At 34.9% G+C, this 14,582-nt stretch overlaps 1 protein-coding gene across 3 annotated transcripts in view; it reads left to right on the top strand.

The window, feature by feature from the left end:
• Positions 1–12,027, top strand: part of Osi24 (Protein) — a 184,395-nt gene extending 172,368 nt beyond the window's left edge. For all 3 annotated transcript variants that reach the window (XM_083141316.1, XM_083141314.1, XM_083141315.1), the window contains one exon: positions 11,014–12,027. In XM_083141316.1, the coding sequence (XP_082997442.1) occupies positions 11,014–11,347 (334 nt within the window). In that variant the 3' untranslated portion in view covers positions 11,348–12,027. The remainder of the gene's footprint in view (positions 1–11,013) is intronic.
• The last annotated feature ends 2,555 nt before the right edge of the window (positions 12,028–14,582 follow it).

Below are 14,582 nucleotides of genomic sequence, written 5' to 3' on the forward strand. Positions count from 1 at the left end.
CGTAACTGCCCACGAGAAGTTTCAGTTCTAATCTCAATTCTTGTGGTTGTGGATTGAAGTGTAAAAACAAACAAACAAAAGTTTAAGTTGTTATTGTACTGTATAAATGTTTGTTTCTCGTCCAGTTGGTATCACGGGCTGAATTGTGCGACATGTTCATTTCGCGTGCAAGTGACAAGTGAAAGTCACAAGTGAAAAATTAGTTTAGATTTGTGGCTAAAACGAACACCGTCCAACAAACGCGATACAACTGAAGTTGAACTTCAAAGTGCTAAAAACATAAGTACTGAAAGAAAGGGTTGTATCAAAAGACAGGTCTGTGTATACGAGCATACCGGCAGTAACTTATTTCCAATACTTTTCTTAATAAAGATTTTCTGTACAACGCCTCGTTTCGACGCTACGAGCCCTCGAAAACTATCCTGAATATATATGCAACACGCACCACAGGATGACAATTGCCACTAGTGATCATAAGCAAAATGACCTATCTATAAATAATCAGGTAGATATATCAGTGCCTATGTCTGAAGAGGTTGCATATTCGGTTTGAGTAACTTTTTCTCGTCTATATTTTCACTAGACTCTGACAGTTGCGTATACTGAGTCCAAGATATGGGCTATCTCACTACGTCACGTGGTCCTAGGCTATGAATAGAAATAAATTTACCAACTCCTAAGAAATCAGGTTGCCAACTCATAAGAAATCAGGTTGCCAACTCCAGAATCAGCATCATCATCTCACTGATATCAATAATAACGTTTACAATTTCTGATCGTTTTTCTCCTGAATTTTATTCTGTAGACTTCAGGCTTTGCAGATAGCCTTGCTAGCCTAGAGTATACGCTCCTGGACTCTCACGGTCTCGGCGAGCATGTGTGTTAGTAAAATCTTAAAAATGGAAACTTTTGAGCCCTTTATCCGTGTTCCTAAAGTTTAACCTTGAAATGAGTTTCCAGTGACTACCATAACAAATAGTTAAAATGACATTCGAACACAAACCTTGCAACAAAATCTCTTTGCCGACAAAATTGTTCATGTTATTGCAACAAGCATAAATAATGAGGATGTTCCAAACCGAAGAGAAAGAAAATAGTACGTCGTAAAGAGAAGAAAGCAACATAATATTCATGGAGTCATGCCTCAGTGATAGACATGAGGTTAACTCTCTCTTCCTTTCTTTTCTGTCGTATTTTTTCTCTTGATATTTCTCCTTATACCTATCTCTTTTCCATCTGTCTCTGTCCCATATCTCAACTTCTTATAGCTCTCCTTTCCTCTTGTTTTCTTCCTCTAAAATGGTTTATGTGTGTCTTTCCCTCTCTTTCTAACCCTCATAAGTCTTCTTTTTCATTGCTTCTACTTTTATTTCATTTCTTGTTCTCTTTCTTCCTCGTTCTGTCCTTCTTTATCTCTCCTTCTATTCACCTTAAATCTCGCTTCTTTCTCATTGCTCCTACTTTCATTTCCCGTTCTTTTTCTATTTCTTAACTTTTATCTCTTCTTTTCTTCACTTTATATTTGTCTTCTTTTTTATTTATTCTCCTTTCTTTTGTTTTATTTCGTTTCTTATCTCCTTTCTTTTACTTCTTTATCTCTCCTCTTTACTTTGTATCTCTACTGTTCCTCACTGCTTCTTTTTCTATCTCCTTTATCTCATCTTCTCCTTCTCTATCTTCCTCTTTCTTTCCTTCTTTATCCCTAAACCTTTCTCTTTCCTTCTCTTCACAACTTCTTCTTATTTTCTCCCTTCTTTTATCTTTCTTTCTTGCTTGCTCTCCCATCCCCTCTCTGCCTCTGTTCTTTATATTCCTATATTTTACTATTTTGCCTTATACCATTCTTTCTTTCTTGCTGTCTTCTTATAAGTTTACATTTTACACTCTCCCTCTCTATATCTTTAACCATTTCTCTCTCTTTTTGCATTGTCACGTTTTCTTCAAATCTTTCTTTCCCTTTCTCTTATCTCTTTACATCTCTCTTCCGCCTTATCCTCCTTTCACTACTTTTCTTGGCATCTCTGTTTATCTTCCCTCATTTTACTTCACTTTCATACTCTCTATATCTGCTCTTCCACCTTACATGTATCCTTCTCGCTTATACTGAACCTTGCTTTTGTGCTTCCTTGTTTATCTCTTAAACATTCTTCGTTAATGTCATTACCCCCGTTCCTAGTTCTGAGCACCGTATCTCACTATACCTCGCGGCATAGGGACGAGCAAATCTTGCCAAGGGACATAACCTTCAGCGGTCGTTGTCGCCTGCATTGTCAGTCAACACATCGGCTGAGCAAATGTTTGCGCTAGACGGTCAATAGGTCATTGCAAGGGGGAACTCTTAAGAATGAACCTCACGTGTGTGACGTCTGAACTCCTGCCAAACAAGAAGTTAAGTGGCACAGGCTTCCTGTTTCCAACATGTGTCATGCGAGGAGTGCCATAGAACGCCCATTAGTACCATATCCTGCTCCGTCGGCTGCGATCAAGTGCATGCTCCACTTTTCAAAATCCAATTGTTATTCTGTGGATAGGCAGGTGCTATCTATTCATGCGCATCTTCATGTATCCACCTTTCTTTTTTCTGTTCTTGCCTTAAGTTGCTATAAATTACGCATGCATGAATATAATTGAATATTGTTTTGCCTCCACGGTATTTGATACCAGAATGATTTGACAAAATGGAGTGTATTGTTTATTTATGAAACAGGGCATGCTTCAATAGAGCTGTACCCAGAGACCTCTCTTCCTATTTTCTATTTGCTACTAACCAAGTTATTTCCTGCATTGTTTTGGGGAAGTTTCAAAGGGTATAACTACAGAAATTAAGTGGAAACAATGAGTAGCTTACTTGTGTGTGAATTTAAGTTTTCGTCTCCTAAAATTCTAAATACTGCTATGTCAAAGAAGGAGATGTAAAAACGATAATGAAAAGATTATTATAGTATTTATTCTTTAATCTTGAACTATTTTGGATTAATATAAATTAATGAATACTTTCTAATATTGGAATCCAATTATATATGTATCGCCTGAATTTCAAAATCTCTATAACACTATATTACTTCCATCTCTTATACTCATAAGTAACACAAAACCTTACGTTGAAGTAGGTTTCTCCTCCAAAACAAAGATTAGAGTATTTAGTATTAAATATTAATGTGATATGTGGAAACAGTATTTAATTAATTAGTATATTGTTAAAGGATACTTTGTTGTAGGAAACTTGAAATTCTGTGGTGTTTTCCAACCTGAGGCGAGTACAGAATGCATTTCTATCTATACTCATCTTAGTGAACTAGTCCCAACCTGGGCATCAACGTTCTTTGCGATTGTCCCTTCATCCATTTAATCTAATCATTCATCGGCATAGCGTAAATTTTCAATGGGGAAAATTTTCCTTCGCGGGGGCGAACGTATCAATCCCTAGGATTGTATGTTTATTTTATTAAGTCTCTCTGAACGCTTCATGTTGACCAGGGCATTCACTTGTTTTTCTCAGCTGTCTCAAGCCTCTTAGGCATGTTTACAATGCATTGTGTTGTGCCATGCAAACCTCCTGAGTATTCAGGAAGCAGGTAATACTTCTGGGTTTGGTGTCAGCGGTTTGCATGGTAGCAATTATAATAAACACGATTCGGCGATTCGGCATCGAGGAAGAGCTCGATGGCCAGGGAATATAGAGGTGAGACAAGCTGGGAAGTGACTGGACTTTGGGAATTGAGTTGGTAGAGAGAGGAGGTCAGCAAGACAGGAGGTCGATAGTGGAAGCACGCTTTGGTCAACAAGTTAGAAGCTTACAGAGGACTTCGCTATTTTCATCCAGCTCAGAGACTTCAGTTAGACAGGTAATTATCCTACACCCAGCCATGATACAGGTTCAACGGTTCACAAAATCCAACGAGTTGCCATTGTCTTTTCAGTAGTTTAATTCCTTTTGTGTAATTTGTACCTTTCGCATGCCAAGCAATAACTCGTCATGTCAATGACGAGTGGTCTCATCAAGAGGATGAATGATGAGTAGTTTACATCACCCCATCAGTTAACTGGTTCAGATCCCTTCATTCTATAGAATGACACGATAGTCTCGAATAGATATAAATGTATGCCAGTAAGCTTATACTTCTGTCTGAATTATTGATTTCGTGTTGCAGTTCGTCCGAAAGCGAAATTGTAGAAAAATGCAACAGTTCGTCCGCTACGGTTTAATGAGTTGTGTTTCGTCCGCGCCTGGCTGATGACGAGTCACACCTTAACTAACCGATTGAACTCAGTCGTGGGTAAAGATTTGATTATGTACTAGAAGAAAGAAGCAGAACATTCAGATGCTAAGATTGTAACAATGGAACTGAATTTAGAAGGGGTGAAAAGGAATTAGAAATATGTCTCGATGGACAACATAATTTTAAGAATCACTGAAGCAATGGAGCAGTCAGGAGACATAGACAATGTTTTAAGATATGTCTCTTTCTTTATCCAAATGGATTAAAATACATTGAGATTATAATTTATTATTACGATGTTATCTGTATTTATATCTACTAACTGACAAAGCAACAGCTGCTAAAATTGAAGTATATACCGGGTAGTCCAAAAGTCCCGGAACGATCACATATCGTGAGAAATACACATCGAATCGGAAAACGAAAAAATACGTTTTTAATAAGTGAAAGAAAGCTATTCAATGATATCACACTTGACAACTGCGAAATTTTAAATGGAAACCCCCATTTTGTATTGTAGAATCGGAAAGAGGACTTCATCCCGAGTCCAACGAGCTATCAACCATCCTCCTAGTTCAATTAGGAATGGAGATATGGCGATTTTAAATTTTCGCCGAAAAATAATAATAAATAAATAAAATTTAAAAAAATAACACATTATAAATGACAAAGCCAATTATTAAATTTAAGGCCGTGTGCTGTAATTCCATGGAGCTGTTAGGCATTTTAAACATTCTCAAAATAACTTAAAATATCCATCCGTGTGGGTTCATGGCGTCCGTGGGTAACTTATGACCCCCAGACGTGCATGCCGAGTGTGAGGCTACATATCTCTATTTTCATAGATGTGACAATTAAAGAAGGCACATAGTCCTGGCTGGTGCTAACAATGGACCTTATCGCGCTGTAAACCTAATAAATGAACAACAGGTTTTAAAGCTTCATTAAACACTATTAAGATGGTAGCCCTCGGACGAAACGCTACTCGGTCAGGTAACCGTAAGCTGCCTGCCTGTTCCTGGAATTCGGACCAAACGCAACTCGGACGAAACGCTACGCCACGGAATTATTACCATAGGCGCCGACTTTAGGGGGCGAGGCACTTTCTACACCAAAATTCCTCAAGAAGAATATACATTATACATATTTCTTTTGTCAATCTTACACTCTTCCTCCAAATATGTACATGATGTTGGCGGCCCTGATTATTACTTCAGTGACAGAAGCAGTGGCGGCAATTAGGAGGGGGGGGGGGCAGTTGCTCCTAACTTTATGCCACTTTTACCCTCGCACTATGCTAAACCTTATCTACCAAGGGCAAGTAAACTGTCCTTGACCCCCGCCAGTTTTGTCCCCTTGCCCCCCACCCGTTATGGAACCCAACCGCCACTGGACAGAAGCGCTGGTTGTTGTGGTTCTATTCTCGCATTCAATTTGTGCTTTCTCTATTCTAAATACATAGTGGAATTGGTTTCGGTATTTATTAACAATAGTACATAACAACATGGAGCAGTGGTGTAAGGTTTACAATTCTCCTGGATCTCCCAGGGAACTCCGAGTCACTGACGTACACAGAGGTCTGATGAAGCTAGAGCTCCTCCAAAATTTTGAGAAAATCAACATTTTCAATAAAAGCACACCCTCCTTAAAATGACTCCCAATTGCCATTTTTGAGAGTTGAAAGTTCTAAAAATGCGAAATATCTTATTGCGTATGCAGCCCTCCTCCCCCCCCCCCCCCCCCTAGAAAGCTGCTATGTACTATTCACCTTTACAATTCCAGCCCTTCTCGAAAAAGAATCCTGTGTACGCCAGTGCTCCGGGTAAACATCTTCATGAAATTATTCCATAAATTAAATATGCACTGGAAATATACGAGGGTCGTACTATAATGATTTACACTTTATTATTTTTTAGTTCGCATTGTCCACCATTCGAGAAGTGAGGACTGGCATATGAAGCTACGAGTCTAGTCTACCGATTGCAGGCAGCAGTGCCCAAAAAGGATTCCCGGTGTTCACACAGCAGCACGTTTTATATATCATTGTCAGCGGACTATTGGACAACATGGAAAGCGATTATAATGGTCAGCGTTGGACAAGTTGGTTTCTATGGAGAGATGGTGTGAGCACAGCAGATTTACAGACGATTGGTGGCAGTGTGTAGTGAACATGCGCCTTCACGGAAAACCGTTTACAATTGAGTGGAAGGCTGGAAAACAGGACGCACGTCAACAGAAAAAGGACCAACTGTGACAAGACCAACAAACATTACACGGGTTGAGCAAGTCACTCTTGAGAACAGGTACATCACGTTTTCTGAAATGGAGGTGACCACGGGCTTGTCCAGAAACACCCTGCACAATCCCTGCACAATCCCTGCACAATCACCAAACCAACTTGTCCATTATAGTCGCTTTCCATGTTGTCCAATAGTCCGCTGACAATGATGTACGGAACGTGCTGCTGTGTGAACACCGGGATTCCTTTCTGGGCACTGCTGCCTGCAATCGGTAGACTAGACTCGTAGCTTCATAGGCCAGTCCTCACTTCTCGAATGGTGGACAATGGGACCTAAAAATAATAAAGTGTAAATCATTATAGTACGCCCCTCGTAATTGTACTAAACAATGCAAGTTTTAGTAAAACTGTTAAACTATGTTATCACCCTGAAATTATTTTGTGGTGTAGATACTGAAACATAAAAATATTTGTATTTTAATTAAAGTTATATCAGCATTATATATGCTACAATTTCGGTAATTAATTTAAATATATTATTTGACCGTTATTCTTATGGTCATAAAATTGTTTTGTTTCATTAAAATAAATAACACCTGAATAATTCATAACTTGCAAGTGTTGAAATAATTTTTTTATGAACTTCTATATTTTTTAAATGAATCGAAACAAAAATTTATTTTAACATCAGGGTATTGTCACAGGATATTGTATTCTTACAGTCTTAAGATTAAGATTCAACGATAGAAAATAGTTTTTGAAATTGTCACAGTATTCATACTAACACAACTTTTTCCTGAAGATGGCGATGTTTAAACACACCCTTTTCCACGAGAAGTCTTAGTTCTGAAATGTGATTTTTTCTTTTGAAATTAGTTCAAGATTGTGCAGATCTCGTAAAAATATAAAAGAATTAACAGTGCTTAGAAAGTTGGTAAAAGTTACAATTGGAGTGCTAATTACTTGCCTAAACTACAGAGAGGTATCAGTACAAAGTTTGTATAAATAAAATTTTAATGTTTTTTATACATACTTGACAAGCTTTTCCCCCATCCAATAATATTCTAAATAGACATGTAAGTACAATCAAACATATGGCATGTAAATATAGATAAAGCATTAAAAAAATGAACGCGGACACATTTTGACAAGATAAATTAGCAATTTCGTAGTTATATTAAACAGACACGAGTCAGTGAGGGAAATGAAGATTGCAGAACCCGTAACTGCCATGGTAAAAATTTCACATTTAACCAATGACGGGCTCACATTCAGACCAAATTATATTTTGATTGCAAAGAGCTTTCATAATTGGATTTTTTTAACTGCTTTCTTTACCTTAACTCAACATTATTAGATAATACTGACATAATATATGTGTACAGTCACCGGCAATGTACAAGGGACACCTAGATTCTGAAATACTCGCTTCCCTGCAAGGTGTTTTGTGTGTTGCCTAACATTACGGCGATAAGTGGATTTTAATAGCAAATTTTCAATGGCAATTTCTTGTGTCGCTTCGATCTGAAAGCTTCCTTGCTTACTTATCCGGCCCTACAGTTCTGGACGAACCATGGCCTCCCCAATTACAGTTCTCCATTCTTCTCTATCCTTTGCAGCATTTCTCCAATTCCTAACTTCTAGGTTTTTCAAAGCGCTCTCCACTTCATCTAGCCAGGGATTTCGTGGTCTTCCTCTGTTTCTTCTGCTTTCCGGTGAATAAGCTCTTGGTATCCTCCCTTCTTGCAATCTCTCAATATGTCCAATCCATCTTAATCGATTTGATTTTACAAATCTCACTATATCTTCCATTTCTAATATATTGTCTGATCCATATTATTGCGTATTCTCCAGGCATTTCCCTCTTTGGTAGGTCCATAAATTCTTCGTACTATTTGTCTTTCGAACACACGTAGTTTCTTGGCATCTTCGGTATTAACATATCAACTTTCTCAGTCATGCACTACCACTGGTTTTATTGTTATTTGATATATTTTAATTTTTGTTGATCTTGATACGCGTATTAGTTCCGATTTTAATAGCGCTTGATTTCCTACCATTCTTTTTTGCATCTCTTCACTAATTCTATTATTATTATTTTTTTATTAACGTTTAACCCCTTCAAAGTTTTAGATGTTATATCCGGTTTCTTCCTTTTCTTGCTGGCATTTTCAAATGTCGTGTTTTATTTTCATTAATTTTCAGTCTCATTTCTTTTCTTCTTGAATCTAATTTATTTTAGGCTATTCACATTTTGTGATATTAGAACTATGTCATCAGCATAGGCACAAACCTGTTTAGTTGTGTACACAATATGATCCTTCTCTTCAAAGGATTCAAAACTACTGCAGAGCAATGGCAAATATGATAGCTGACAATGTATCTCCTTGACGTACATCTCTGTTTTGTTGAAATGGTTCTTCGACTCGTCTGAAAGCTTCCTAAACTCATGACCATGAAAATATGTGGCTGGGCATAATTGCGCTGGTGCCAAATATGGGAAAAGCATAGCGAGAGCGGGACAAAAGTCGCTGGTTCCGGCTCACTGTGTGGCAACGTCAACCGGGCTGCGTTGCCTAGTTTGTGCGTCAGACCGACTTCTTTCCGGGCACTTTTGTGTCATCCCTGACCTTTCGAGCAAATACTGTCACTTTGTAACACACGGATTACAAAGACGAATTCCACAACTCTACAACGAGATAAACCTCCGAACACACAGGGTTGTGCTCTGACGTGGCAACAGCGCGATCTTCTGCCACCCGCCTAATTTCATGGCCGTTCGTTAGGTGTTATGAAAAGTGGTGGGCGCGTGAGGTGAGGTTCATGTACATATTAAATTATTATCTGATGATTTGAGATGTCAGTGAAATCGCCCCTTCACACGGTGAATTGTCAACACCACAATTATGTATGTACGTATGTATGTATATGAGCCATTCCATGTGAAAGTGGGCAAACAAGGTTAATTTATTCTTATTGAAACCAGATATGAAATTAAAGGGAAAACTATGTAGAATTTGTAATTATTAATATAAACATTCGTTTCATAGCTTTTAAATAACACGTTGTGTCAAACCTTTTTATAGTACAAGTGGAATTTTATGTGTGGTGTTTCCACTTAATTTAGTTTCATTATGATACGATATTATATCAAAAGAGAAATAAATTAATTCTAATTTCGATCTAATTGTTTCATTTATTGTTTCTATATCTTAAGCTCTGAAGTATTCTACTTCATTTCTGAAACAAATCTTAGTTTGAAGAATCTATTTATGATAATTTTCATAGCCTTTGCATTGTTTCATAATCTTACATCACACAGGCAAAAATATTTTTTTGAAAAATGTATGTAGTATTTTTTTTAACTAAATGTCGAGTAAAGTTTGCTTTGTGAAAATAAAATGAAATTGTTTCAATAAACCCATATATAGTTTTCTGAACAACTGAGAAAGGTACTAAAGTCAAGTCTCAGAAGTGTCACACCCATCCGTCACAATTACAAAAAATGTATTTTCTGTAGCTGAAAATTGAAGTGGGGGAGGAATATTCTGAAATTAAAAGAACTTTCATCAAGAATAATGACATTACATGAATTGATAGAGTTGCATATTTGAAGGTGCAATGAAAATAATGTTAAAATGAATATAAATTTGTCTGAATGTCACACCCGTCACAATGGAATTAACCATATGCAGTGGCGTCGCCAGAAATTTTTCTTGGAGATGGCTCAAGGGTGGATAAAATATTTTTATGTCTGCTCTGGTTCGGTGGTCATGGCCAGGGCTCTAGAATTTTTTCAGGTGGAGCGATGTTCATGAACGTTGTGCTGTACTGGAGCATTCTTGTTCATGGCTCAAATTAATACTTATAATGCAATTATTACAAATATTTTGTATCCAATGTTTATTAGTGTTAAAAAAATCGGCTCATAAATTTGCTGTATTTTGTAAAAAAAAATGAATATTATAAAAATAAAGCAAATTAGCTTTCGTCGGTTAAGAAAAAGCTTCTCTAGGCTTTTACAAGACAAACGAAGCTTGTAAACGTAATAATGGAATAATTATATTCAACTGATAACATTCCAAAAATATTTAATTTGCCAAAACTCATTTAGTCACAGTTACCGGAATAGTAAAAATAATTCTAGAATAACAATTTTGAGCAAATTTATTAAATATTTTTTCCAATTTTTGTAGATTTACTCATTGTTTTACATGTGTTAACAGTTTAATTTGATCATTTTAACTGAGATGGATAATATAGAAACGTTCTTCAATTTTGAAGTGAAACAATTATGTTATTCAATATGTCAAAGCCGCTTTGTGTGCTTTATACTATAATTATTTAGCAGCTTGTTACTTTGCGTTATCTAAATAATATATATCATGCATTCATTCTATTTGCGTGGACAGACGGGTGGGCTGAGACTATTTTAAGGTGTGCTAGAGCCCACCCTTACCCATCCAGTGGAGACGCCCCTGACCATATGTGAATGCAAGCATGAGAATGTATCTTGTCATGTTTAATTAAAGGCGCTTGAACTATATTTTACAGGGAACTGAACGAACTTCGGAAGCCGTATTCTGACAACCCAGAAATCCTGAGGTTCTTCCGGTACATGAAGGCAGCCAAGGATGGCCAGGATGGACGTGACTGCAACCAAGTGTACGCGGGATGCGAACTCAAGCCCAATCTACCCAACAGCCCTCCGATGGTGAAGACATACAACGAGATCAACAAGTTGGTTCTCGCTAGACGCTTTGGACGACACCTTGACATCACAAACACCACAAACCCAATCGAACAAACAATGACTTTAAACACGAACGTGACTAACAACAATACAATGACACAGAACAATGAAACCGTTGCTCACAAGAGACATTGACTTTCATAAGTTACAATGGAATAATGTTTGTTTTTTTCCCATATCGTGTATAGTTTCTAAGTCATGTTAGATATTTCTTCTCTTACAGAGACATTCAACAGTAATGAAGTGATTTTTTAACACCGCGCATAGTACATATATGAAATATTTTTTTAAAGATTCCAAACTACATTAAATAATTGTTTTAATCAGTGCTAAGCAGGTCACACTTGAATAATATAAAATAATTCTTACATGAAGTATGATGGTATAGTCACTTCATCAAGTGTTTAATAATATCGTCCACCCATTATAAAGTAATGGGAACTCCGTTTCTGAGCATATTCATTAAATATTATACATTTTGCCAGAGTGGTATTTGTAGAGGAGATGATGGGAAATTTCCCTCTTCTATATACTATATTCGCCTCTCTGTATGAACATTTTTAGCCAGTGAAGGGATACTAAACATTTCCTGATGCTTCGAAAGATGTTATTGGAATACGCCTTCCTCCAACTGCAAAGTTTTTAAACTTCACACTGAATTTTGCAAAAAAAGAAAAATGTGAATTGAAATTAATCTACTCTTGGCTAATGAAGGGATTAGCTATTAATAATAAAACAAATAAAATATAATAAGATTATACAGAAACGTTTATTATGCTATTGTTATTTGTTCGAAATATAAATATATACTACTAACAATACGCGCTGCCATTAACACACAATGTACAAAACTCCTAACTTAAATTTAAAAAATATCATATCATTTTTAAGGATGTACATACTTTTTAAACGCACTTCCTGTACTGAAATGCATTCAAATATAACTCAAAAGTAAAATTTGAAATGAATTAAATACAATAGATTTTTTGGCAGTTTTAAATTTAAATTTTTAAATTTTAAATTAAGACAAACTATTTTCTGATTTTAAACTAACCGGAAAATCAACAATAATTCTAAACTCCGTAGAATCGGAATTTGTTTCGGTTTCCTAAACTGAAAAAAAAACGATAAAATTACTCCTGCAATATATATATATATATATATATATATATATATATATATATATATTGCAATATGTATTATCTAGCTAGAGCCACGAATATGCATATGTCTACTGTTGAATCGCATGTACACATGTAATTATATGACAGAGAAATGTGGCAGTTTTCCTACAAACCTAATTACTAATAGATGAATCTGTGTATGTCTTTAGAAACTTACACAATTTTCAAAGTGTGTTAATGATGTTTGCAACATGTAAAATATAAGTAAACATGACATATCTTAGTTTAAGGAATTTTCAGAATGGTCAAGGTGAGAAATGAACTACATAGTAACTATAAGAAATTCTGGATAGTAGTTATGTGGGAATTTCGAAATGGATGAAGAAATTACTAAATTAATCTAGTAGTATTTTCACAAGTATGGGATTTAAAGGGCATATAAATCAAAAATATAATTGATGTAATGTATTATAGAATGACATGGTTGTTAAGAAATAAATGTATTTTTTTTAATATGATTACTTGGTTATTGATTTAAGTTTTCAAACATTAAAAAAATTACACAAGTACGACATGGAGTAGTAATATTCAGTAAATCTATGTTGTAGTTCATTTCAAAATGTACTGGGCCATTTTGACTATGCCTTTGGAAAAATATTTCTTACACAACTATACTCTGGGTTGTACTCTTGATATGGTTTTGGGAATTATATTTCCTTCGTTTCCTTTTAAAGGAATAAGTAGAATTACTCTACATTTCTTTTTCTCAGATTATTTTGAAATTTCCAGCAGAAATATGTAATTACACATACCTCTTAGAATTCAAATGCATGTTTGGACAGTCATTAAGATCATATAAATATTACAATTAGTAAGAGTGTCAAAATTTTGTCTATTTTAAAACCACTAGTAACATTGGTATTTACATGAAAGTAGCAAATAATTGTTAATTTCATTAAAAAAAATTAACATATTTCTTCCTATTTTCTATTCTCAAGGTGGAATATTAACATTTCCTACCGAACAAACGAGTTTGTTTGCTGAACTTGTTGTAGGGAAATTTCAAAGGGTGTAATAGTGCATTAATATATATTAATATAGACTGAGAAAGTGGAGACAATAAGTAGCTATCTACTGTTGTTAATTAAGTTCTCATCTCCTACAATTCAAAATATTGCAATGAAAGCAGGAGACGTAAAAACGATATTGCAAATATTATTATGAATTATTTTCGATTAATATAAATCATTGAATACTTTATAATATCTATATTACTTTAATTTTAAATGTGACATTTTGTACATAATACTGTTTTCATGTTTATATTTATTGTTTGAATAATTTATTGTGTAATTTATTATGTTATCAATAAAATATTTTTTCAAATAATGCATTCTTGTATATCTATCCTGTGAATTGTATTTCTGTATTATTTCAACAAATATCTTGACAATTTATGTAGTCTCCCAGTAAATATACGTCTGTAGTAAGTCTTTGAAAACTTTAATGATTTTCTTTGTTTTTTCCACTTGTTAAATTTCTTTAAGGGTAAGCAGTTATATTTGGAGCGTTATTGCAATGACATACTGAAAAATGAAAATTAATCTAATAATAAGAGCGGAATAATATGTAATTTTTTGTAGAAAACTCAGTTTGAATTTTTCCTAGATGTGAAATTCTTAGCGTTGAGAATAATGTCAATACATATCGTTTCATCCTATTCAATGTTAAATTATGCATCGCCTGTTAAACACGAATTTGTTTTTTCGATGTAGTGAATGAATTTGATTGTAACTATTCTTAAAATTACATTGATATCATTATTATTATTAATTAATTAATATTAATAGAAGAAGTGTCAGAAAAGAAATCATTGATATTTCAAGAAACATAATATTGAAGTTTTAGTTTCATTGGGAAATATAAAAAAATGCTATATTCCATTATATGTATTCTCAGGAAAATGTGAGTCTCAAACTAATTATTAAAATGTATTTTACGTTAATTTCTTCTTTCCTCTATTAGGTCATTTAGAAACTAGACCTTTAGTTGTATCCTTGTATTTAATATCTGTAATTTCCCACATGTATTATACATTGTAATGGTATATTATACATTATACAAGAACACAACAAGGTCAGGCTTACCAATATCTTTTTCTGTTCGCTTTCGTACAATAAGTTTATCCCAAAAACAATTTTGTATTTTTCCTACAATCTTCAAACTTGTTACATTCTATATATATT

The sequence above is a fragment of the Lepisma saccharinum genome, chromosome 19 (assembly GCF_977018435.1).
Source record: "Lepisma saccharinum chromosome 19, izLepSacc3.1, whole genome shotgun sequence".
NCBI classification, from domain to species: domain Eukaryota; kingdom Metazoa; phylum Arthropoda; class Insecta; order Zygentoma; family Lepismatidae; genus Lepisma; species Lepisma saccharinum.